This window comes from Saprolegnia parasitica (genome assembly GCF_000151545.1).
Source record: "Saprolegnia parasitica CBS 223.65 unplaced genomic scaffold supercont2.31, whole genome shotgun sequence".
NCBI classification, from domain to species: Eukaryota; Oomycota; class Saprolegniomycetes; order Saprolegniales; family Saprolegniaceae; genus Saprolegnia; species Saprolegnia parasitica.
In genome coordinates, this window is record NW_012156425.1 from 209,155 (window position 1) to 231,111 (window position 21,957).

Below are 21,957 nucleotides of genomic sequence, written 5' to 3' on the forward strand. Positions count from 1 at the left end.
TTATGGCGCGATCGAACGCGGTTCGTTCGTCAAGGTATCGTGAGTCACGTGGGACAGCATGGCTTTATGTGTGGTCGAGATGGACTTTCCATATGTTTCTGTGCAACGTGGCGGAGTCGAGATGGCACGGAGCTGCGTGGTATGCACATCAGTATAGTACATGTGCACAAACCATTCTCATGTCGTGTTTGCCGTGTGTTTTATGTGATAAATCCGGGCGACTAGCAGGATCATGGGACGAGATGGTAGCAGAGAATGGTACCTTGGCCATCTAGTACCGAAAGATGAAGGCCATGAGCAGCATAGGACTCGATTTGCCCCACCAGAAGTACGCGGGTCAAAAGAGGCACGCTTGGTCTGCGCTGTTGAGGCAGCGCAGATGGACTTGGAGCTTATCGCCGCAGGCACCACTTGGTCGTCCAAGTCGGCATATTTCAGTAGACGGCGTCGGGCAACCGAAGCCCTGAGGTGGCGACGGTGACGGCTAGTGCACCATAAACATTTCTCCAACTTGCTGCAAAGCACCCCCACGCTCAGTGCCGCTCCACGAGTCGAGTTACATGGTCGCAGAAGGCAGCTAGAGACCCTCAGATAATTGCCACGATGCATCTTGGAACTTGATCTTTTGCGAGGAACACCTCGGGGATTTCGAAGTACGTACCATTCTCTGCTACCATCTCGTCCCAAGATCATGCTAGTCGCCCGGATTTATCACATAAAACACACGGCAAACACGACATGAGAATGGTTTGTGCACATGTACTATACTGATGTGCATACCACGCAGCTCCGTGCCATCTCGACTCCGCCACGTTGCACAGAAACATATGGAAAGTCCATCTCGACCACACATAAAGCCATGCTGTCCCACGTGACTCACGATACCTTGACGAACGGAACCGCGTTCGATCGCGCCATAACGACGCCACCTGCAATCACGCAAAGCACTCGTCTCGGCGGTGCAAGAACGCTGATGGACTCGGTCATTTTCCAATTCGCCTCGTTCTCGACACCATGGTCTCTGCTAGTACTCTTGTTGGTCTGGCGCTGGTGGCGTCGCAAGTGGCGGCCCACGGCGGCCTCTTTGACCCCAAGCCGACGTTTCTTGAGCCCAATAGCGACCCGACGCGCTTCTGCGGCACGATCGATGGTCCCACGTCGCTGCCTGGCTCGGCATACAACCAGGACCCGGGCTACAACGCCGCGCAGTTTGCTGCCAACTTCAAAACGAGCAAGTACAAGACGCTCAAGGCGTTCTTGGATGCGTGGGACACGAGCGCGCAGTGCGGCCAGTGCGGCATCACCAAGGTCGACGCAGCCAACCCGCAGCCGCTGCCGAGCATCGTCAAGTGGCGTCACGGAGACAACGAGGGCTTCACGCCGTCCCACGAGGTACGGTCTCTCGACTAATGCATTCGATTTGAGAACTCACATGGATTAGGGTCCGTGCGAGCTCTGGTGCGATGAGACGCGCGTCTACTACAACGACGACTGCGCCAAGAACATTCCGGACGGCTCGATGCCCATCGACACGTCCAAGTGCGCTGGCGCCAAGCAGCTCACGATGCTCTGGATGGCGCTCCACACGCCGCAATGGCAGGCTTACAGTACGTCGTCGCTACCTCCTTGTGGCCTCGAAAACGGATATTCGTGTCTGTAGAAAACTGTGTCGCGATTGGCAGTGCGGGTCCGAGCCCGTCGACCAGCAAGCCAACGGATGCGCCGACGGATGAACCGTCTGACGAGCCAACTGACGAGCCGACAGAGGACCCGACGGACGCCCCGACGTCCGCACCTACGGACAAGCCCACGGACAAGCCCACGGAATACCCGACCGACAAGCCGACCACCGCGCCGACGACCAAGCCCACGACCAAGCCAACGACCAAGCCCACGGTGCAGCCCACATCGGACCCCGAGTACCCGACGGACGCACCGACCAACAAGCCGTCCAAGACCGGGTTGCTCTCTACTACCAATGCGGCGGTGCCAACTACAAGGGCAACACCGAGTGCGTCGAGGGCGCTCACTGCGTCAAGTACAACCCTTTCTACTATCAATGCCGCCCCGACTCGGAGGGCACGAGCGAAAAGGTCGCGGCCTACATGCAGTGCGGCGGCAAAGACTTTATCGGTGCAACCACGTGCGTCGACGGGTACCACTGCGGCGAAATCACAGAGTACTTTTTCCAGTGCCGGCCCGCGGTCGAGTATGGCAGCCTCGAGACGATGACGACGACCGAGGACGACCACGACGACGATGAAGACACGACCCGCCGCCTCCGCCATGTCTAAACAGCGAGCTATCAAGTCGATTATACATATATATATATATGTGCCAGTTGTAGTTACGAGTACGAGAGATAAGGATCGTCAAGTGTACTCTTGCTTCTACTTACTAAGACCATCCAGACAGCTGGACTAAAGGGCACGTTTTCGGTATCACTGGATCATAAACACGACGACCTCGTCGAGTGTTTGAGTAGTTCTACTTGGTCGTCCACAGGACTCGAATTGATCGTTTTCGTGGTGGAAGGAGACGTTGGGTTCGGGTATTTGTACTGGAGTGGTGAACGATCGACTATAGTGCAGTACCGCGTCGTACGCTGTGAGGGTCCATGATGCATGCGACGACGATGGGGTAACTGTTTAGTTAGCCGAATTTAGGATGTCGCTGCAACACGAGATGCGCTTCTCGCCTCCATGCGCCGCCTTGTGTTGGGTAATACAGGATGCATCGTAAGGCAAATTCAAGAATGTAATTGCAATGCGGATGCGTCGAGGCCACTCCCAATGGTCGCCTCTGTGGCTTGAATCGAAGCGTGGTCGAGGCTTGTCTTGACGCACCGTTGAGACTTCTTCGCGCTGAGTCATTGTCGGGAAAACTTCGGCTGTTCAAGATCGCCATACTGGCGTATCTTTATCCGGATCCGGATAGATTTCGGACAGGCGCATGAGACTTGGGCACCTAGCGCTTTTCGTCACAGCCACCATTATGAAGCATACTGCGGTAGCTAAGGCGCTTTCGTTTGCTCTCGAAGAGTCTGATGACAAGCGCTGCAGGGTCATCGCAGGCGTGCATGCTCGAGAGCTGGACATCGAGACAGTTGCGGTCGCGTCCATCTCGACGGGCCACTCGTCGTTGCGTCGACTCTTCACCTTGCGGCTCTTGACCAGTGACGTGGCCATCAATGGCATTGCACTCATACAAAACAGAGGGAACGCGCAACGAGGTCAAGACACAATTGGTCAATGAACGCTCTAGCGGCTCCTCCACGAGCCGGATATCGCTGATACTGAGCAGAGGTACTGCGCAGCGTCCCGCTGCAGCCTTCCCAACGCTCCATCGCCCTCGTCCCATTCGAGACGTTAGCTCCATTGACACCCCACAGAGTTGAAGGGTAGAATAGCTCGTCGATTTCATGGACGACGCCACACAATTGGTCAAAATGACGATGTATTATGCATTTTGGAGGCATTATCAACGCGATATCATGACATCGGCTGCTACATCGGCGACGACGAGCGGCGTAATACACGGCGCAGGCGCGAGGACGACCGGCTAGCCGAAACCGCCGTTCCGCTCCAGCTCTTGTTTTCGAGCTTGCTCTTGAGGTAGCAAAAGCCGTCGTTGATCGTAAACCCGGCACAATCACTCGTCGTGGAGCACTTGTCGCAGCAGATGCTCACCTGGTTGTTGACGTCACCACTCACCGGGTGCCGGGTGATGTCGTTGCCGTAGTAGTCGGTGTTGACCTGCGTCGCACCGCACGATCCACTGGAGCGGCTGCACGACACCGCCGTCGCACTCCAACGCTTGTCTGTGAGCTAGCTCTTGAGGTAGCAAAACTCGCCGTTGATCGTGAAGCCGGCACAGCTGCTTGTTGCCGAGCACTTATTACAGCAGTCGCTCACCTGGCCGTTGGCGTCACCACTCACCGCGTGCCGGGTGATGTCGTTGCCATAATAGTCAGTGTTGGCCTGCGTCGCACCGCACGATGTACTGGAGCGGCTGCCCGAGACCGCCGACTCACTCCACCGCTTGTTCTCGAGCTTGTTTTTGAGGTAGCTAAACCCGCCGTTGATCGTAAACCCGGTACAGCCGCTTGCTGCCGAGCACTTGGTACAGCAGTTGCTCACCTGGTCGTTGGTGTTGCCACTCACCGGGTGCCGGGTCATGTCGTTGCCGTAGTAGTCGATATTGGCTTCAATCGCGCACTGGGTGTTGGCAGGTGCGGGGGTCGGGGCCGGCGCCGGGGCTTGGCCGATCTTGGGCGCACCTTGCGATAATACGAAGTAGCCCTGGTCCCAGAGACGCTGAAAGCCGTCGGGAAAGAAGAGACCGGCGTCGGGGCCCGCGCTCGAGTCGCTCGACTGACCCGCGCACTGTCCGTCCGACTCGCCGGGGACCTTGAGCCAGAGGTAGTAGTCGACGAGCGGGCTGCCCGTCTGGTCGGTTGGCGGCGCGCCGATGCCCGCCGACTTGGCGTTGCACCACTCGTTCTGCGGCGACCCGTTAAAGTTGCGCGATGTGTCAATGATGAAATGGAGCCCTTCCAGCTGTCGCGAGTACGACTCGCACACTTGCATCATGTCGACCGTGCGCTTGTAGTTGGACGTGTTGATCGAGATACCCGAGAGCTTGCCGAGACCTTGGAGGGCCTCGATGGCTGGCGCCTGGAAGGCCCAGCCCGCGACGTCGGCGTAGATCTGCGCGTTGCTGTTGGCCGAGAGGATGCTCGCGGCCGCGGCGAGATTGGCTTGATATCCGTACTTGACAGCGCACTTGCTGCCGTCGCCGGTTGAGAGGAGTCCAATGGCGTCCGGCTCCAGAATGTAGATGACCTTGCGGTTGCCGATCTTGTTGGCCAGCGACTGGATCCACGCCTTGTACTCGCCGGCGTTGGTGTTCTTGCCGTTGCTCGAGTAGCTCGACGCGCATTCCTTCTGGGGCAGACCGTAGACGATGATGACGGGCGTGTCCGTGGGGCAAGATGCCATGAGTGCATCGATCGAGTCACTGCCGCAGTCGACGTACCAGTTGGCCACCGGGTACTGCTTGATCATGTTGATGGCCGGCGCGAACTGCGGGTTGGCTTGCACGGCGGCCGTGTACGAGGGGGGCGCGATGCCCTTGCAGATGGCAGCCGAGACGGTTGAGATGGCGGCGGCGACCAACGCAAAGGCGAGACTGAGCTTCATGGTTGTCCAAGTCGGCAAATTGAAAAATGAGACTGGAGCTCGTACCGACGAATCCATCACGTCGCTAGAGTACCTAGACGGTTGAAGAGAAGAACGCATCCGTCTCCAACATCGTGTTGAAGAATCCGATCGGCCTTTGCACGCGTCATATCATTTGCTGGAATCAAACCAACACAGGCGATTGGATAAAAGCCTGATGTGGGCCAATGAAAAGCGTTGTGATCTTTCGTGAGCCAATCCACGTCTCGACTCGCATTCCCCCGCGAAACACAAAACGAGAGTGTCTGCCACAAGGGCCCACCAGCTGCACCGATTTGCACGCGACTCCGCGACGACTGTGCATTAACTACACGCAGAGCTGCTTCTCGTACAATGCCGAACATGGCGCTGCTGGACGACGTCAAGCTGTTTGTTTGTACGTTGACTCGAAATGAAATTTCTTGCGCAGGATTGATCGTGGATGATGGCGCCACCAACAATTTGACCTATCGTGCACACTTGCGCGGGGAAGAGAACGCGACCGGGTGGCTGAAACCGCCAAGGATTGTGAGGGGCATGCACACGACGATTCTATTCCCCCCACAGTCGTCGAAGCACTTGCGTGCTCGCGATAAGAATTTTTGCGATCCCGTTGACGACATCCACCAAGAATCTTCTGAGCTGACGCCACGAGCGCCGTGACGATCGCAAGACTATTCGGTTAAGTTCGATGCACTCTGTAAAGTGCGACTGATTCTCTGTTTAGGTTCGATCGCGGCTCGCGGCAGAGGCCAAGGACACTATGTTACAGCAAGCTCTGCCGCTTCCAGCTCGCGTTGCGCTTAGCTGCACGAGCGTGGACCTTCTGTGTGCTATGCAATAGCGTGGGGACGTCGAGGTCGCATGATGCATGCTCTCGAGCCGACGGCAGATGCTGGACATACTAAGTCTAGTAGGTCATTGCATCGGCTGTCCAGAAAGCTGCAAATCGATTGTGAAAGCCCGACGTGTATGATTGATTGTTCTAGAAAAAATCAACTATGGAAACGGGTTGGGTGTGGCGGACGATAGACGCTGCCCGGTACCAAGGACGGTGCAACGACACTCGAGCTTGACGACAATACAAGCGTGGTAGTGTAAGGGGGTTGTTATTATTGTACAGTGGCGAGACCAAGGGGTGGTGGGTCCTTAAACATCATAATGTCGTCCTCGTCGACGAGCTGCACGAGCGGTGCATCGCCGAGGAGTGTCCGGTTCAACCCTTCCGAGCGCTCCATGACACTGTTCACATACGAGAGGTCGGTGAGGTCCGTGTTGCGTGGCGTGCCTTTGCTCATCGAGTAGCTCCGCGAGTTGCTCGCGGGGCGCGTCACGACGTCGGGCTCCCAATGGCCGCCGCCAAACGATGCTGCCTCGGTCTTGAGAAACGAGTCGGACGCCATGCGCTTGGGCTTCGTCCTGTCGACAAGCGAAATCGATGACGTTGCCTGCATCGATGGGATCTTTGGCAAGCCCACAAACGATGTGTCGGCTCTAAGGAACGAGTCGGACGCCATGCGCTTGGGCTCTTTTCCCACGAGTGACGTTGTGGACATGGGCGTCGTTGGCTTGGGCCAGTTGCCGACAAACGAGGACGACGACGGTGTCGACGTGGCCGTCGGGCGACTCCAGCCGGCGCCAGCCAACGACCCGGCCTGCGGTGTGTTCTTGGTCCAGCCCATCGACGACGACGCCGTCGAGTCGTAGTACGGCGAGCCTGCGATCGTGTAGTGGCGACTTAGCGCATACGAGCGATACGAGGTCGCGCACGCCGAGCAAATGCGCGCCTTGCCTTCGCCATGGACAGCAGCTTTCTGGAGCTGCCACACGCGGCTGCACTTGTTGCAGACGGCTTGGGTGCACGACTGACAGCACTCGAGCTTCTTGAACCGGCTCGTCGCGAAGCACAGCGCACAGCTTTTAAAGTACGACGCGGCTTTCGGGACTTCCCAATGGCACTCGTGCTGCGTCTTGAGTGGCTGGTGCGAGAAGCGCAGCTTCTGAATCGAGTCATAGAGCGACGAGATCGCGAGCATGCGGCGCTTGAAAAGCATCTTGCGCGCCCACGAGGCCATGCGGCCCTTGAGGTCGGCGGCAAAGTGGTAGATGACATCGAGCTCGCCGACGCGGTCGGTCTCCATGACGAGGAGGCCCGACTGGTGCAAGTGGCCGCGCGCGAGCTGCAGCGTCGTGTCGGCGAGGCACGGTACGCTGTCGAGGGTGATCGACTGCTGGCACGAGACCCATGCGCGGCGGCCCGACGGTAGCAAAATCTCATCTTGGGCCTAATGTAAAAACGCGTTTTGTACCAGACAGGCCAGACCTGGAAAAGGCAACCTCGAGAAAGACAAAGTCGCGGGCGCGGATGAGCGCGGGCAGCGGACTCGACGCTGCGGCCCACTGGATGTACGTCTGTTTGAACGGCGACTCGGGCGTGCGCTCGTGCAGCGTGTACAGCGTCATGAGGTCGAGGAGGACGTCGCGCTGGTGGAGCTCGACAAACTCGATGCAGTCGTCGCGCGTCTCGAAGCGGTAGAGCTGCGCGACCTCGTCGATTGTCGTGCCGCAGATCTTGGCGACGCCACGGAACGGCGTGATGCCGGCTGCGGTCGGCATATAAGAATGGATGGTCGAGTGCGACCTCGTACCTTTGTGGAGGTTGAGGCCGAGGATGTCGCCTTCATAGAGCTGGGCGCCGTCGTGCGTGCCCATGTCTCGCCACAGCATGGAGCGGTCGTCGGGCGTGAGCACCATGCTGGCAAAGGCGTCGATCATCGCATCGCCGTCGTCGCGAAAGCCACTCAGGCGCTGCGGCGTGAGTGGCGCGCAGCCAAAGAACGTGCTCGAGAGCGGATAGCTGAGGTCGTCGGACGACGACGACGACATCCTGTGGCAAAGTGAGATACAAGAACGAGAATGATCATCCTCATTGCCGCGCAAGCCGGGACATGTGGGTGCCTCCGTAATGGACGCGTTAGGTTGGACGCCCGGATGCACCATTACGCCGCGTGACCAATCACATCGACGGATATTTCAACCAGGTGGTCAGTCCAGCTGCGATGGCGGACGCTCGCCTCTTGTCAGCGCGCCAGAGAGGCGAAGACGCCGCACCTGCTGCCAAGGGTACACACCCTTGCACCCTGCGACGTGTCTGTCATTTCTATACCAAGGAAGAAGACGAAACGAATCAAAAGCGTTGCCATATTGGCCACTGCGAGATGGATTTGGCACTTCAAGGAAGGTTTGATATGCGCTGCCATCAAGGTGCTACTCGCGCGCGAGTGCCTGACTAGCACTGTGCCGTCAGCCATACATCCACGTCGCGCTGCCACGTATGTGGGTGAGATTGCATTTCTATCCCACCAACTATCCAAAATCCCTTGAAAAATCCAGAACAAGGAAGAAAGTGTCCTCCTCCACCGTGTTCTAGTAGCGGCGGTAGTAGCGGCGGTAAAATGGCAAGAAGACGTCGTCCAGCAAAAATTACTCGACTAGTATTCTTCTCAGTGATGATAGAGCGCGAATACACTGTTAGCCAGGACGAAGACGAGAATTGCTCTGGCGCCGGAAGGAGCGGGATCCGTGGACGTGCGCACGAGCATTACATGCACGATTGATGCGCTGTAAGAATAGGATAGGGGTCATCGAATGGGCTGCACGTGCTCTCCGTACGTGCATCGACAGCCACTCAATGACCAGCTCAATGACGGCGAGTTGGTCGTGTGGACGACGCCATGAAAATTGATGGAGCAGTGTTGTTTTGTCAATTTTATGGACTGCCGACTGTGTTTCGGGCAAAGCAATAGCGTGCAAGAAGCATGCAGCCCCATTTTGCAATCGTGCGTCAAGCCTGTGTGCTCTTTTCAGCGATTGCAGACTGCAATCGCTGAAAAGAGCTGCAATTTGCAGAGCTTCGTGCGTCATTTCTGCCCAGCGACGACGCACTCGAGAGTCCGAGCACGAAGCGCATATCCTTCTCATGCATGCTCTGGCGTGCGGCAAAGGAAAAAGCAAATGCTTGGGAACGCGTCGAGCGACTCGGCGAACGCGGTCGTCGTGTAGCTACGTCCCGAGATACAAGCGCAAGGATCGGGCGCCATTGACGGCTTGTGCAGACGAATTGAGGCTTTACTCGCATGAAAGGTAACAGCATCTATTGGTGGCGAGAACCGAAACTGTGCATGTAGCAAGGGCAGAGCGGGAGTAAAATCAACGACGATCGGTACGTATTGGCCACGACCCCGTGATGACGCCCACGAAAGCTATGCGTCGCGATACCGGCGCAACACGCGGGGTGTATACTGTCAAGGGTACCCTTGATACTATCGCGTCGTACGTGATCCTCTTTGGCCAAGACACGGACAGGAGACAGTCAGTCGAGATGCTGCATATGGCGGGAACGACATTATCGTGCGTGTAAATTGGACACCGATCCGCTTTGAATTAGTTGCTAAACACCTGTAATACCATCTTGTTTCTCGACAAGCGGGTGTGCACCATGGGGTGTGCGCAAGGGGCGAAAAATGGCTGAACGGCTGCCACAATCTCGTCGCACAGCACATAGCAGCCATAGTAGAGGTATATGAAGAAAGAGACGATATGTCATGTCTTAAAGATCGAGGAGCCGCCGCAAGCCCTAGAGTGTTGCCCGTCGGCAAGGGTCGTCCATCCGGTCGCGATCAAAGCAGCTCTTCTATCGCGGATGCGATATATGGACGTCGCGCGGTTCTGTCAAGAACCAAGTTGATGGATTGCGAATGGGAAAGAGAGGTGCGGAGTTCGAGTCCCGTAGGAGATGCCCCTTCTTCCTGCACGTGGAGCAGGAATCCACCGTCTGGACAAATGGTGGTCATCTGCATTCATGACAAGCACGTTGCACGCAGATCCATAAATCGCTCTGAGCGATCCCACAACAGGCTACACTTCGCATGACGCATCACCTTTGCTTTACAAGCCAGCTTCTTCAGTGTGCCTGGCATGAGCCACTTCAGCGGCGCACCACGGCTGTTGCACTGCAATTAAAAAGACAGAGGGGGTCAAGGAAATGAGAACGAAAGAAACTCAATTGGCCTATAAATCCACGTGGACGTCCACCAGCGAGTACAACAAAGGCGCGAGCTCTAGTGATCTAGTAATGGCAAGGGTTCATAATAAGGGTCCATAATGGACCCTTGAGTAATGGCACGCGGCGATCAGGCCGCTCGCCGCATCGAACCAAATTACTCCGCCGACGCGTGCACCTCTTCTTGAACTCGTTTCATTGGCAGCCGCCACTTGCCTGCATACACAGTCCAATAGCAGTGGTACTCTACACTCTGGCACCATGGTTTCGACGGACGACGCGTGTTCACGCCGCACGCGCGGTGGCTCCATCCTCCAAGAGCAATCAAGCGCGGAAGAGCCATCATCCGATTGAAACAAGAGATTTCGAATTCTCTAGACGCTTACAATAATTAACAAGCAAGTCACAACGCGCTGTCGTCGACGCTAAACGGCTTCAAGCCACGCAAGGTCGTAGCTCTCAATCCACTGCGGTGTGAAGGCGAGGACGAAGGCGTCCATGCCTTCCTTGGGCCCTTGTTTTCGGTGGCGTCATGCATGCTGCGGTGGGGCACTTGGCGGTGAGGCCTTGCGCTCGAGTCGGACGACGAGCTGTACGGGCTCCCATGGTTCTGCTGCTGCTGCTGCGTCTTGGGCGATGACTTTTGCGGCCAAAAATGGTGGTCGGGACACGCGGCGTAGCCCTGCGTGAAGGCGTGGCATTTTGGGAACGAGCAGCGCTTGCGAGCACCATGCTTGACGCAGAGCTTGCGGGCATAGACTTGGTTTTCGCAGCCAATGACCGAGCAGAGGCGGCGGTTCTTGTGGAAAGCACATTTGTGCGAGTCGGGCAGCACGGGCTCGGAGCAGTCGCGAAAGACACAGCGCATGAGGCTTGAAATTGAAAACTGATGCGTCTAGATTGGACTGACGACGTGGCGCGGTCGGAGTAGCCGCGCCGTGTCCTTCGGATTAGTAGGTCAGCCGGTTGGTGTCCCACTGGTGCCAGCTGCTCCGACCTACTCATCGTGTTCCTTGAATGTTGTGCGCGGAATCGAAGTAGACGTGGGGATGTGCCGATTCGTTATATGACCCACTCACGCAACAACGCGCTGGTTGTAGAGAGCCGTGGAGGATACTGTCTATATTGATAAAGGTAGCGCATCGTCCACCTCTTGGTGGTAAGGCAGCACCCAGAACCCAATGCGAAGCGGTGCACAGCACTTCCGCCTCTGTTGTTGAGGGCCATTTGACCATCCATTCCGCTCTCTATCCACATTGCTTCCAGCTCGAACTACATTCATGTGCCTCGGCGTTCTTTTTGAATGGCGACCAGTCACAGGGTTCTTAAAGGCTCCGGAAGAAGCCGAAGCGAGTCGCATCACACCACACTGACGTGGAGGGATGCCTGCATGTACAATTGTAATAGGAAGGATTCGATGTCTGCCTTGCCTGGACACGGCCAACATTTTTGTCCATAGTGGTCTGTCCTTTCGTGTGTACTGTAGCGAGACTTCTATTTGCCAAGTGCAGTTGAGAACGATGGGAATGGTAATGCTATGATTTGTTGCTCGTTCTGAAGACGCGCGTGGGACTCTGTCCGCATCGATGACCTCCTTTCCGCGGCACATGCACCTCTGGAAGTTGCTTCCAGCATTCGTGTAGAGTCAGCCCGACGGGGGCGAACTCGTGACGCTGGCGACGCGACGTGGGCGGCTTACCACGGACGCAGTAATGCTCCATGCGACACATGCCATAGCAAATAGCTCGAGATATATATCAGAAACCAGCTATGCTTTCTTTAAATATTTCGCTGGATAGTCGACTGTCTGGGCTTGATGGCAACTTTTCGTCTAGTACGATGGCGATGTTGGTAGTCGGAGCTCGCGTTAAAAATTGGAGGATTTGAGGATTTGAGGATGGGACGGTGGGACGGTGTCGATGTCGGCGGCACACATACCTCGTGTGCGAAGCTAGGTACCTCGCGTTATGCCAATCCAGAAGGTACACCCAGACAGACAGACGCATACATTGTGTCATCGCATCATTGCGAGTCATCAGCGCCGGCCGCTGTCTCGTCCCCTCTGCGCCCGTATGGCGCAGGGTTATTCTTCTTTCTTCACTAACTGCAGCGCTTTCTTTATCGGCAAAGCGTCCCACTCTCAATCGAATCTTGCATGGGTGCACCGTTGCTCATCTCGCCTTACCACGCCGTCGGCATTGCCTATCTATCAAGCTCAACGGAGTTGCGAAGCCGGTTAAGCCGGTTGCGCGCTGGCATCGATTTGATCGCTGAGCTACCGGTGGTCGTGCCTTCTCCGACTCGGAATCCCGAGGGCACTTTTCGAGCGCATGGACGTCTTGCAAGAGACAGCGTCGCATCCCGTGTGATCGAGCCAGATCTGATGCCCTCCTTTTCATTTCAAGAAGCTGCACGGACATGCAATAACAAAGCACAGCGAATCCAATCCATGCGTGTAGAAGAGATTACCGAGCCCCGAAATCTCATGCACAGTGTGATTTGCTCTCGTTCTGGGACACACAAAAAGAAGGGGGATGTTGCTGTTGACGAGAAGCTGCCGTGATCGGTGCCCATCAACTCATCATCCAAGGGACATCTGATTCTTCGCGTGGTAAGTGCAGCAACGCTCGACACATTGTGGTAATCAACGTAATCCCAGAGAAGACGCGTATGGACAGTGCCAATGATACAGACCCCTTTCTCCGAAGCTGCTCGGACGATGCGTCGACGCGGTGTGTGCAAGCAAGCGGTGGGATGTTGGCGTCGTCGGCGTCGATTACTGGTCGCGTCTGAGCGCGCTTACTCATTTCGAACCGCTGTGGTCGCAGTGCCACCCCGAGATCGCCTGCGTTGCCAACGGTTCCACGACGCATGGCGCAAGCTGTCGACAGAAAAGCATGGCCAACACTGAACAAGTCGGACTCGGACAGTACTAGAACTGCTTTCCAGCCCGGCCTCGCTGCGTGTCTTTAGTCCAGATAGCGCGCTTGGTACAAGGACGTCGTCGTAAGAACGCAACTTTATGGAGAGAGCAAATGCGAGCGTCGGCTGTTCCAACGCCCCAGACCACAGTACAAGCGCCTTGCTCATTTTGTCGAATCAACACGTCGGATCTGGTTTCTTCGCCTACTTGTTGTGAGTAGCACCCTTATACTCCCTTGCCGCCATTACACTGGAGCTGCGTCGTCCTGACTGCATATTGCTGGATCTGGGAGCTTCTCGGAGTTGGAGGCTGATGGAGCTATCTTCCTACTCTACGGAAGCGAAGCCTCTTTAAACGACAGAGTTCGCGCCAGAGGGAGGCGCGATGATTCGATTGCTGAACGCCGGCATCACGTCGGGAGACTGTCTCTAAAGGAGCCGCTGCATCACTTTCTTTCTTCGCTAACCTCGTGTGACTCTAAAACATCTGTGGTCTTTCTTTGATAGCATCGCTCGTGCGAGACCACACCAGCTGGTGGCAAACAACGAAGCACTAGACAGCCGGATCCGTACAAGCGACTGTGCCCGTCCAATCGTCCCTCATTTTCATTTTCCTTTCATCACCACGAATCCCATGCGCTGTGTCTTTCGCGACTGCTCCGAGCCCGTGCTGCCCGACTCGCACAAGTGTGCTTTCCACAAGAACCGCCGCCTCTGCTCGGTCATTGGCTGCGAAAACCAAGTCTACGCCCGCAAGCTCTGCGTCAAGCACGGTGCTCGCAAGCGCTGCTCGTTCCCAAAATGCCACGCCTTCACTCAGGGCTACGCGGCGTGTCCCGACCACCACGTCTGGCGGTCCCCCAAAGCATCGTCATCACCGGCATCCTTGCCGTACAGTCCAAGCAGCGTCTCTGCGTACTACAACCACGCACCGATGATGGCCTCGACGCCGTATGCTCTGGAGCTGTGTAAAGAAAGCCTCGACGCTGCTGTTTTTGCGTGCACGCCGCAGTGGATCGACGCAATTGACCTTGCCTGGCTTGAAGCCATTTAACGACAAGCCTAAATAAGTTATTTGTCATTTTTAAAATCTCTTGCGTATTGCCGACAAAAATGGTGCTTGCTGCTTACTGCGGAGTAATGTGCACCACTGATCGATCATCCCGTAAAGGTTCATTGTAGACGTTGGCACGGGGCACTGTGAAATCGTGATGACATCGTTTCGCACTTTCGACCAGAGAGGGCGTCCCATGGAGGGGCGATGACAGCCATCAATTCACGTGCATGTGTTTAGCGTCACATGTTTTGGGCCACAAGAAACCACAAAGTGTATGGTCCGGAGAGATGATGTTTTGGTATGGTGCGGGCAAGTGGTACTTCCAGGCGCCGCAAGGAAGTTCAGTTTTTGCCGTCCAGATAGACGCGATGAGTCGACAGTAGGCTAGATAGTCATTTTGCTTGTAGCCTTGTCGATCCCAACCCGCCACGCCACTCCAAAAGGCTATGAGAGTCATTTTGCTTTTAGCCTTGTCGAACCTAACCCGCCGCGCCACTCCCAATGGCTAGCGGTCAATCGAGTCGTCTATTGCCCCACTCGAGCGTCGTTCACGGCAAAACTGTATTGGCTTCTGCACCACAGCCTTATTTTAAACCCGAGCAGCCCCATCGCCGGAGTGTTGTGTAACACAACACGAATGGTACTGGCATTTCGTCCTGCGGATCACGATCCGATCCAGAAGCTAGACTTATCTTTCAAGGCGATGTTCGATTTGCGACCCTTGGCCCAGTTGTCGCTCGCTCCGATGACGCAAGTTGAGGACTTGCATGAGTCCTCGCATGGTACCTGTATCTTTTGTCTCGTGGAATTTCTTTATCCGCTAACCGTTGACCTATTTCATGGCCCACACCACGCGGTCGACCGCATCCATCTGCACAGATGCACCGCACCGCCAACAGATGTGCGCATGGCTATACAGGGATGACCTTCATTAACGCATTGTTCATTTCCTTTCATCACCACTATGAATCCCATGCACTGTGTCTTTCGCGACTGCTCCGAGCCCGTGCTGCCCGACTCGCACAAGTGTGCTTTCCACAAGAACCGCCGCCTCTGCTCGGTCATTGGCTGCGAAAACCAAGTCTACGCCCGCAAGCTCTGCGTCAAGCACGGTGCTCGCAAGCGCTGCTCGTTCCCGAAATGCCACGCCTTCACGCAGGGCTACGCCGCGTGTTCCGACCACCACGTCTGGCGGTCCCCCAAGGCATCGTCATCACCGGCATCCTTGCCGTACAGTCCAAGCAGCGTCTCTGCGTACTACAACCACGCACCGATGATGGCCTCTTCAACATCGTATGCGCTGGAGCTCTGCAGAGAAAGCCTCGACGCCGTCGTCGTTGCGTGCACACCGCAGTGGCTCGACGCCATCGACCTCGCCTGGCTCGAAGTGATTGAGCGTGCCATGTAGTATAAGGTAGAATACGAGCCGCATCCAATGCGATAATTTACTTGTTTTGATTCCGTCGCAGGCACAAATGTCGAGAGCACCCTACGCCCTACGACCGAAGTACATGAGAACGTTTTCGGCCCATGCTTTTAGAATTTGGATCGTGATATGGTCCGGCGTAGGCGCAAGAAGACACCACGCGTCTTTGTTGCAGAAGGTGGGCGTCAAGCTAGGGGCGACCTCAAGGACTCGGACTCCAATGCTCACAAATGGCAGTCCAGCAGACCGTGTCGTAGGCGAACTTGAGGTGCCCGAACGGGTGCCGTGGCACGAGTGTTGCTGTAGGAGGCGTGTCACAATGAATCATCCAGCCTCGACTTCCTCTTCTTGATGTCACCAGACGCTTTACTGTAGTTGACATTTCCACAGATCGATTCCACAGATCGTAGGGTACTCGCCGAACGGTCATCGTGGTGCCTGACTGGTGCGATCGCTCGTCATCATGGTGCAAAGCGTTCGTCTTCTCGAAGAGTGGCGAGTGCTGGGAACGCAGCATGATGCTGAACACAAAGCCACACTTCTATGTCATTGCTCCTGGGTTGCCTTGGACAGCTTCATTACGATTCTGTACCAAGTAGGCCGCGCACACGTAGCGTGGGTTCACGTTACTACCAAAAAACGGTTTAACCAAAGTATGCCAATGCAGTCGTTTACTCTCTTCCCATCGTCGGTTTCGCTGTAACTAGAAAGTGCGGCGTGTCCGCACCTCCGATTCTGGTCAAGTTGTCATTGCCCCACAAAGTACGAGCTCATTCATTATACACACACAACACAGTTTTTCTAGGGCTTCTTGCCAAGGACGCAGTTGGCATAGTACGTCACGGTCGCGGGCCAGTCGGAGAACAAGCCGCTGATGCCCACTTGGCGGAAGAGCACGTCGAGCGCCTCCAACACGTCGCCTTCGCGGTTCACCAAGTCGTTGACTGTCTGGTAGTACCACCCACCGTGGCTGATGGCGACGACACCCGACCGCTCGAGCGTCCACGAAATGAGCTTGAGACCGGCGGCCTTGGCATCGCGCGCGGTCTGCGACGGCACAAACTTGCCGTCCTTCTTGTCCAGAAGCGCCCAGATCGGCGGCGCATATGTGTTGATGCCGTCGGTCTTGAGTTGCGCGAGCGCGGCGGCGTTCGGGAGCTCGTTCACCGTGTCGGCAAAGTCGAGCAAGACGGCGTTCTGACCAAATGCCGGCGCCGCCTTGAGCCAGTACTTGATGCTGGCCTTGTCGACGGTCTGCGCAAAGACGTCTGAGAACGGGACGCCCGCGGCCACGTACTCGTCGACGATCTTTTGCGCAAACGCTTCCATGCTAAAGTTGTTGTACGGCATCGGGACGACCGGCATCTTGAGCTCGGGCGTCATCTTGACGCCGAGGCTCTTGAAGAGCGCGATCGAGTCCTTGTGGCTCATCATGGTTCCGCTCGTCGGGCCGTTGTAAAAGTCCGTGCGCCAGCTGGGCGTCGACATGACGTACTCCATCACATTCTTGGCTTTCGGGTTGGAGCTGTCCATTCTGGCCTTGAGCGTCTTGAACTCGGCCAGCGTAATGTCGGTGAGGCGGCACTCGGCCGACGCTTCCTTGCCCGTGGCCGGGTCGTACGGCGTGAACGGCTTGGTGCACTTGGCCGCGAGCGGCGTCAGCAAAATGTTGGTCGACGTGTGGAGGTCGGCTTGGTCGTGGCGGCACACGAGCTCGAGGTCTTTCGTGAAGCCGACGTCGCACTCGATGATGCCAGCGCCCATGCGCGCCGCGGCAAGGTACGACTCCTTCGAGTGCTCGGGAAACATGAGGCACGCGCCACGGTGGCCGATCGAGTACTCGGTGCGCTCCCACTTGTTGTTGGCGCACGACTCGAGCTGCGTCTTGAGTGGGCTTGGCCGCATCTCGTTGACGAGAAAGAACGGACGCTCACCAACGTCGACGCGGGCAGCCGAGGTGGCCGCGACGACCGCGGAGGCCAATGTGACGCGAAGGACCATTCTGGTGTCGGGATCCAGATCAAAAGGCAAACTGACGCAGGCTATGCTTTTTCACAAAACTTACGGTACCTGTTGACTCCATCCTTCAAAAATGCGCGACGTCTCGTGCAACGTGACAGGCGGGAACGTGCAACGGACGGCCCGCAGTGTTCGCACCCATGCAGCACCCTACTCAAACCAAGATAATTGGTCCAGCAAGGTCCACGTATCGGGGTATTGTTTGTCGCAGGAGTGGTCCTTCGTTCTCCAGACGGTGTGGCGGATCTGAGTTGGTCGAATCTGGTCTTCACGCTTTTGGCTGAGTCGACTTGTAGACTTGCAGATTCTATTCGAGTGCTATCAGACGTGCGGTCGCCACGCGCCAAAAGCAGCTGGCGCACCTCATACCACCAGTTGCCCGCGATTGACTACATGTTTGCCTGCGATACGCGCCTCGGATGCCGTGGCTCGTCTGCCCCCATACAAATGCCTTCATAGACAATGAATCTAGCATCTTGAGTAGTCCCGTCCATGTGCTAAAGACATCTTGAACTTTGCCATTTCAATTGTACTGTAAAGTTCCTCCCACGTTCCACCCATCCATGCACCAAGTTGACGAAATGTCGTCCGACATCGTCTTTTCACAAATCCATTTCCATTGCCACCGATGCATCTCGCGTTGACGCTCTCGCTCGCCGCCGCCGCCGCCACGTCTGCCATGCAGGTCCAGGTCGGTGAGCGTCCGTACTTTCTCGTCAACGAGATGCGGCCGAGCCCGCTCAAGACGCAGCTCGAGTCGTGCGCCGACATGGACCTGCAGCGCACCGAGTACTCGATCGGTCACCGCGGCGCGTGCCTCATGTTTCCCGAGCACTCGAAGGAGTCGTACCTTGCCGCGGCGCGCATGGGCGCTGGCATCATCGAGTGCGACGTCGGCTTCACCAAGGACCTCGAGCTCGTGTGCCGCCACGACCAAGCCGACCTCCACACGTCGACCAACATTTTGCTGACGCCGCTCGCGGCCAAGTGCACCAAGCCGTTCACGCCGTACGACCCGGCGACGGGCAAGGAAGCGTCGGCCGAGTGCCGCCTCACCGACATTACGCTTGCCGAGTTCAAGACGCTCAAGGCCAAGATGGACAGCTCCAACCCGAAAGCCAAGAATGTGATGGAGTACGTCATGTCGACGCCCAGCTGGCGCACGGACTTTTACAACGGCCCGACGAGCGGCACCATGATGAGCCACAAGGACTCGATCGCGCTCTTCAAGAGCCTCGGCGTCAAGATGACGCCCGAGCTCAAGATGCCGGTCGTTCCGATGCCGTACAACAACTTTAGCATGGAAGCGTTTGCGCAAAAGATCGTCGACGAGTACGTGGCCGCGGGCGTCCCGTTCTCGGACGTCTTTGCGCAGACCGTCGACAAGGCCAGCATCAAGTACTGGCTCAAGGCGGCGCCGGCATTTGGTCAGAACGCCGTCTTGCTCGACTTTGCCGACACGGTGAACGAGCTCCCGAATGCTGCCGCGCTCGCGCAGCTCAAGGCCGACGGCATCAACACATATGCGCCGCCGATCTGGGCGCTTCTGGACAAGAAGGACGGCAAGTTTGTGCCGTCGCAGACCGCGCGCGATGCCAAGGCCGCCGGTCTCAAGCTCATTTCGTGGACGCTCGAGCGGTCGGGTGTCGTCGCCATTAGCCACGGTGGGTGGTACTACCAGACGGTCAACGACTTGGTGAACCGCGAAGGCGACGTGTTGGAGGCGCTCGACGTGCTCTTCCGCCAAGTGGGCATCAGCGGCTTGTTCTCCGACTGGCCCGCGACCGTGACGTACTACGCCAACTGCGTCCTTGGCAAGAAGCCGCAGTGCTAGGATGTTCAAGAATGGAACGAAAAAATAGATGTGTGTGTTTTTGAGAATGCTTTTTTGGCGCAAACCGAGGTCGCGTCGTGCGGATCACTAGGAGGGGAGTTCTGCGTACTTGGAACTGTCGTTTGCACAGACCCCGTCCCTGGACCTGGCCTGGGGCGTTGATATTGCTACCTGTCGACGGGGGTAGGGTAGGGGTAGGGGAAACGACGCACCAAGGAGCATCGGACCACAGCAGTTTGTTGGCCTGTTTTGCTCGATACTGACATGCGTGTACCTCTTGAGCGGTAGCATGGTTGTCCCTTGAGCGCACACGTGCTGGATGTCGATGGAGGACCACCGCCCATGACAAAGTCTCGTCCTAATGACATGGCTCGGACGTCTTACGTCTTGGAGCTAAACGGCGCTACAACGCGGCTACACCCCCTTGCCAACTGCGTGGCGCAATTTGGCGTACAATACTGTCGAGCTTCCGAGCCTGGTTGAGCCTTGGGTGTCTCTTTTGGCTGCCTGTGAAGAAGCTCTTAAGTGTTTCCGATGCCAACGCCAAGAGTGGGAAAGCGACTTAAGGGACAACACCTACGGGAGTTGAACCCTGTACTTCCTGTGTATGAAGGAAGAATCCACCAACTGGACAAAAGGATGTTCAGTAGTGCCCTCTGCTTCTTGCCACGCACAACGTTGCACGTACTCGCCCACGTCCAACGACGACATTTCGACACGATACCAGAGATGCGTTTGGGTTATACCAAGGACGCCGCTTGTAGCGCGCTCACTTCAATCAAATCTAGAATGGTATTTTCAAAGCCCACCGTGTGTTTCTGGCTGAGCTCGATGAGGTACTCGCAGATGGACGTCGCATCCAACGACGCACTCGGCTGCATGACGAGCGGCGGCTTGGCTTTCCGAAAGTACTTGATCACGGTCTCGTGTCGCTCGCGCTCAATGAGCACCCACATGACTTCGTCGGAAATGCCCGCGTTTGGATCCAGCGGAAGGACCTCGTCTTCGTGGACGTTGCGGCACACGATGATCCAGCGCGTTGGCGACTCAATGTACCGCTTTGTGATGATGCGGCGCTGCATGCGGCCAAGCTTGAGATGGCGCAGGCTGCTCACATACGACGTGTGCGCGTCGACGTTCGTGAGCTGGGTATACGAGCCCGGCACGTGGGACATGGGCACGACGCCGCGGAGGACGTCCCAGATCGCAGCGGCCGTGATGTCGAAATCGACTTGCCATCGCACGAGCACGGTCGTCTGAAGCAGCACAATGCCACCTTCGATCGTTGGCACGTGCTCGCGCCGCGGCTCGGTGGCGTCGTGCAAGCGGGCTTCGACGAACGCGCTGTCGGTCCGTGTGTAGTCCCGGTCGACGATCGCATGGAACGCGGCGTGGCGCACGCTGGGGTCGGCGACGAGCTTGAACTGCTTCCATGCGTCGCTTGGGCTGTCGGCGTAGAGCTGGAGGCGCGGCTTCTTGTGCACAAGCTTCGCGAGCGACTCAGCAAACTGGACCTGCTCTTCGAGCGCGGCCTTGAGGCGGCGGTTCTCCTGGGACGCCTCGACTTGCCGCCGCCGCTCGTCTTTGGCCAGTCGCTCCCACCGGGTCGGCGGCGCCATGATCTCTTGCAGCACTTGCACTTGGTTGAGCTGCGAGAGCTGCGATTGGAGGTCGTCGACCGTGCGTTGGAGGAACGCGAGCTCGTCGGCCTGGCGCTTGCGGTGCGCTTGCAGCGAGAGGCGCTGCCGCTCCCGCAACGAGGGTGGCGCCGGCGCCGGCGTCTGTGCCAGCATGGTTGCAAGCAGCTGCGCGTCGTCGACGCTAAAGTCGAGCCCGTCGAACGCCGTGTCGGTCCACGCTTCGTCCATTTCGCGGTACAATTCGGTTGTGTTCGGCCACTACACGGTTGGGACCAAAACCAGCCGGTTGGAAGTGGCCAGTCAAATGTGAGATTGCCTTTCCACACAGAAAGGCCACAAAACGCTTCATGCATACAGTCCAAACTGGTCAAACTAAAAGAAGACGACTCTCCTTAAAGTGCAGTAGAGGTATGCATGAGATGCCCGGGTCAAGGCTACAAGGACTAGTAAGGACCTCGGTCCAGGCTTGGTAGGTCGGTAGCCGAGCGTGTTTTCTGGGCGATAACGCGATCTAAAGTAATCATGGGCGATGGTTGCGTCGACGAAGATGTTGAGATGACCATGAGACGGTCGGTAACGAATCGAGCGCGCCTTGTCGCGCGCATGACGCTGTAGTCATACTACAAGAGACGCTACTATCGTAAATACGGGAATTTCCCGCAAACCCCGCAAACTCACAAATCCAACCAATCACCCCCCTTTACCCTCCATTTAAAGCCAATCATATCCCCGTGGTTTCCTCAAGTGCGGGATTTCGCGAATATTTGAGCAAATTGCG

At 56.8% G+C, this 21,957-nt stretch overlaps 9 protein-coding genes across 9 annotated transcripts; 4 read left to right on the forward strand and 5 right to left on the reverse strand.

Moving 5' to 3' along the window:
- Positions 1–989: 989 nt before the first annotated feature.
- On the forward strand, positions 990–2,392 carry SPRG_07826 (hypothetical protein). Its single transcript, XM_012346818.1, has 3 exons — positions 990–1,392; positions 1,442–1,607; positions 1,661–2,392. The coding sequence occupies exons 1-3, from the start codon at positions 1,015–1,017 to the stop codon at positions 2,230–2,232; spliced, it is 1,116 nt and encodes a 371-aa protein (XP_012202208.1). The 5' UTR covers positions 990–1,014; the 3' UTR covers positions 2,233–2,392.
- Positions 2,393–3,506: 1,114 nt separating this feature from the next.
- On the reverse strand, positions 3,507–5,201 carry SPRG_07827 (hypothetical protein; the record flags this gene model as incomplete). Its single annotated transcript, XM_012346819.1, has 2 exons — positions 3,507–3,820; positions 3,875–5,201. The coding sequence occupies 2 exons, from the start codon at positions 5,199–5,201 to the stop codon at positions 3,507–3,509; spliced, it is 1,641 nt and encodes a 546-aa protein (XP_012202209.1).
- Positions 5,202–6,318: 1,117 nt separating this feature from the next.
- SPRG_07828 (hypothetical protein) lies at positions 6,319–8,266 on the reverse strand. The gene is made up of 3 exons (XM_012346820.1): positions 7,868–8,266; positions 7,557–7,822; positions 6,319–7,504 (listed from the first exon to the last, which is right to left on the reverse strand). The coding sequence occupies exons 1-3, from the start codon at positions 8,217–8,219 to the stop codon at positions 6,332–6,334; spliced, it is 1,791 nt and encodes a 596-aa protein (XP_012202210.1). The 5' UTR covers positions 8,220–8,266; the 3' UTR covers positions 6,319–6,331.
- Positions 8,267–10,706: 2,440 nt separating this feature from the next.
- SPRG_07829 (hypothetical protein) lies at positions 10,707–11,149 on the reverse strand (the record flags this gene model as incomplete). The annotated part of the gene is made up of 2 exons (XM_012346821.1): positions 10,707–10,787; positions 10,835–11,149. 2 exons carry the CDS (start codon positions 11,147–11,149, stop codon positions 10,707–10,709), a joined length of 396 nt encoding a protein of 131 aa, XP_012202211.1.
- A 2,637-nt stretch (positions 11,150–13,786) lies between these two features.
- On the forward strand, positions 13,787–14,281 carry SPRG_07830 (hypothetical protein). Its single transcript, XM_012346822.1, has one exon. It carries the CDS (start codon positions 13,838–13,840, stop codon positions 14,255–14,257), a length of 420 nt encoding a protein of 139 aa, XP_012202212.1. The 5' UTR covers positions 13,787–13,837; the 3' UTR covers positions 14,258–14,281.
- Positions 14,282–15,233: 952 nt separating this feature from the next.
- Positions 15,234–15,722, forward strand: SPRG_07831 (hypothetical protein; the record flags this gene model as incomplete). Its single annotated transcript, XM_012346823.1, has 1 exon — positions 15,234–15,722. The coding sequence occupies one exon, from the start codon at positions 15,234–15,236 to the stop codon at positions 15,666–15,668; it is 435 nt and encodes a 144-aa protein (XP_012202213.1). The 3' UTR covers positions 15,669–15,722.
- A 702-nt stretch (positions 15,723–16,424) lies between these two features.
- On the reverse strand, positions 16,425–17,729 carry SPRG_07832 (hypothetical protein). Its single transcript, XM_012346824.1, has one exon. The coding sequence runs from the start codon at positions 17,685–17,687 to the stop codon at positions 16,488–16,490; it is 1,200 nt and encodes a 399-aa protein (XP_012202214.1). The 5' UTR covers positions 17,688–17,729; the 3' UTR covers positions 16,425–16,487.
- A 581-nt stretch (positions 17,730–18,310) lies between these two features.
- SPRG_07833 (hypothetical protein) lies at positions 18,311–19,589 on the forward strand. The gene has a single exon (XM_012346825.1). The coding sequence runs from the start codon at positions 18,334–18,336 to the stop codon at positions 19,537–19,539; it is 1,206 nt and encodes a 401-aa protein (XP_012202215.1). The 5' UTR covers positions 18,311–18,333; the 3' UTR covers positions 19,540–19,589.
- Positions 19,590–20,308: 719 nt separating this feature from the next.
- SPRG_07834 (hypothetical protein) lies at positions 20,309–21,413 on the reverse strand (the record flags this gene model as incomplete). The annotated part of the gene is made up of 2 exons (XM_012346826.1): positions 20,349–21,413; positions 20,309–20,311 (listed from the first exon to the last, which is right to left on the reverse strand). The coding sequence occupies exons 1-2, from the start codon at positions 21,405–21,407 to the stop codon at positions 20,309–20,311; spliced, it is 1,062 nt and encodes a 353-aa protein (XP_012202216.1). The 5' UTR covers positions 21,408–21,413.
- Between the last annotated feature and the right edge of the window lie 544 nt (positions 21,414–21,957).

Excerpts from the sequence above, each read along its gene's own strand:
- SPRG_07826 (XM_012346818.1), top strand. The coding sequence starts at position 1,015 with ATGGTCTCTGCTAGTACTCTTGTTGGTCTGGCGCTGGTGGCGTCGCAA. Across the intron at positions 1,393-1,441 it reads GCTTCACGCCGTCCCACGAG|GGTCCGTGCGAGCTCTGGTG; the intron begins GTACGGTCTCTC and ends CACATGGATTAG. Across the intron at positions 1,608-1,660 it reads GCCGCAATGGCAGGCTTACA|AAAACTGTGTCGCGATTGGC; the intron begins GTACGTCGTCGC and ends TCGTGTCTGTAG.
- SPRG_07828 (XM_012346820.1), bottom strand. The coding sequence starts at position 8,219 with ATGGTGCATCCGGGCGTCCAACCTAACGCGTCCATTACGGAGGCACCC. Across the intron at positions 7,823-7,867 it reads CGGCCTCAACCTCCACAAAG|CCGGCATCACGCCGTTCCGT; the intron begins GTACGAGGTCGC and ends TGCCGACCGCAG. Across the intron at positions 7,505-7,556 it reads GCGACTTTGTCTTTCTCGAG|GCCCAAGATGAGATTTTGCT; the intron begins GTTGCCTTTTCC and ends TTTTTACATTAG.
- SPRG_07830 (XM_012346822.1), top strand. The coding sequence starts at position 13,838 with ATGCGCTGTGTCTTTCGCGACTGCTCCGAGCCCGTGCTGCCCGACTCG.
- SPRG_07832 (XM_012346824.1), bottom strand. The coding sequence starts at position 17,687 with ATGGTCCTTCGCGTCACATTGGCCTCCGCGGTCGTCGCGGCCACCTCG.
- SPRG_07833 (XM_012346825.1), top strand. The coding sequence starts at position 18,334 with ATGCATCTCGCGTTGACGCTCTCGCTCGCCGCCGCCGCCGCCACGTCT.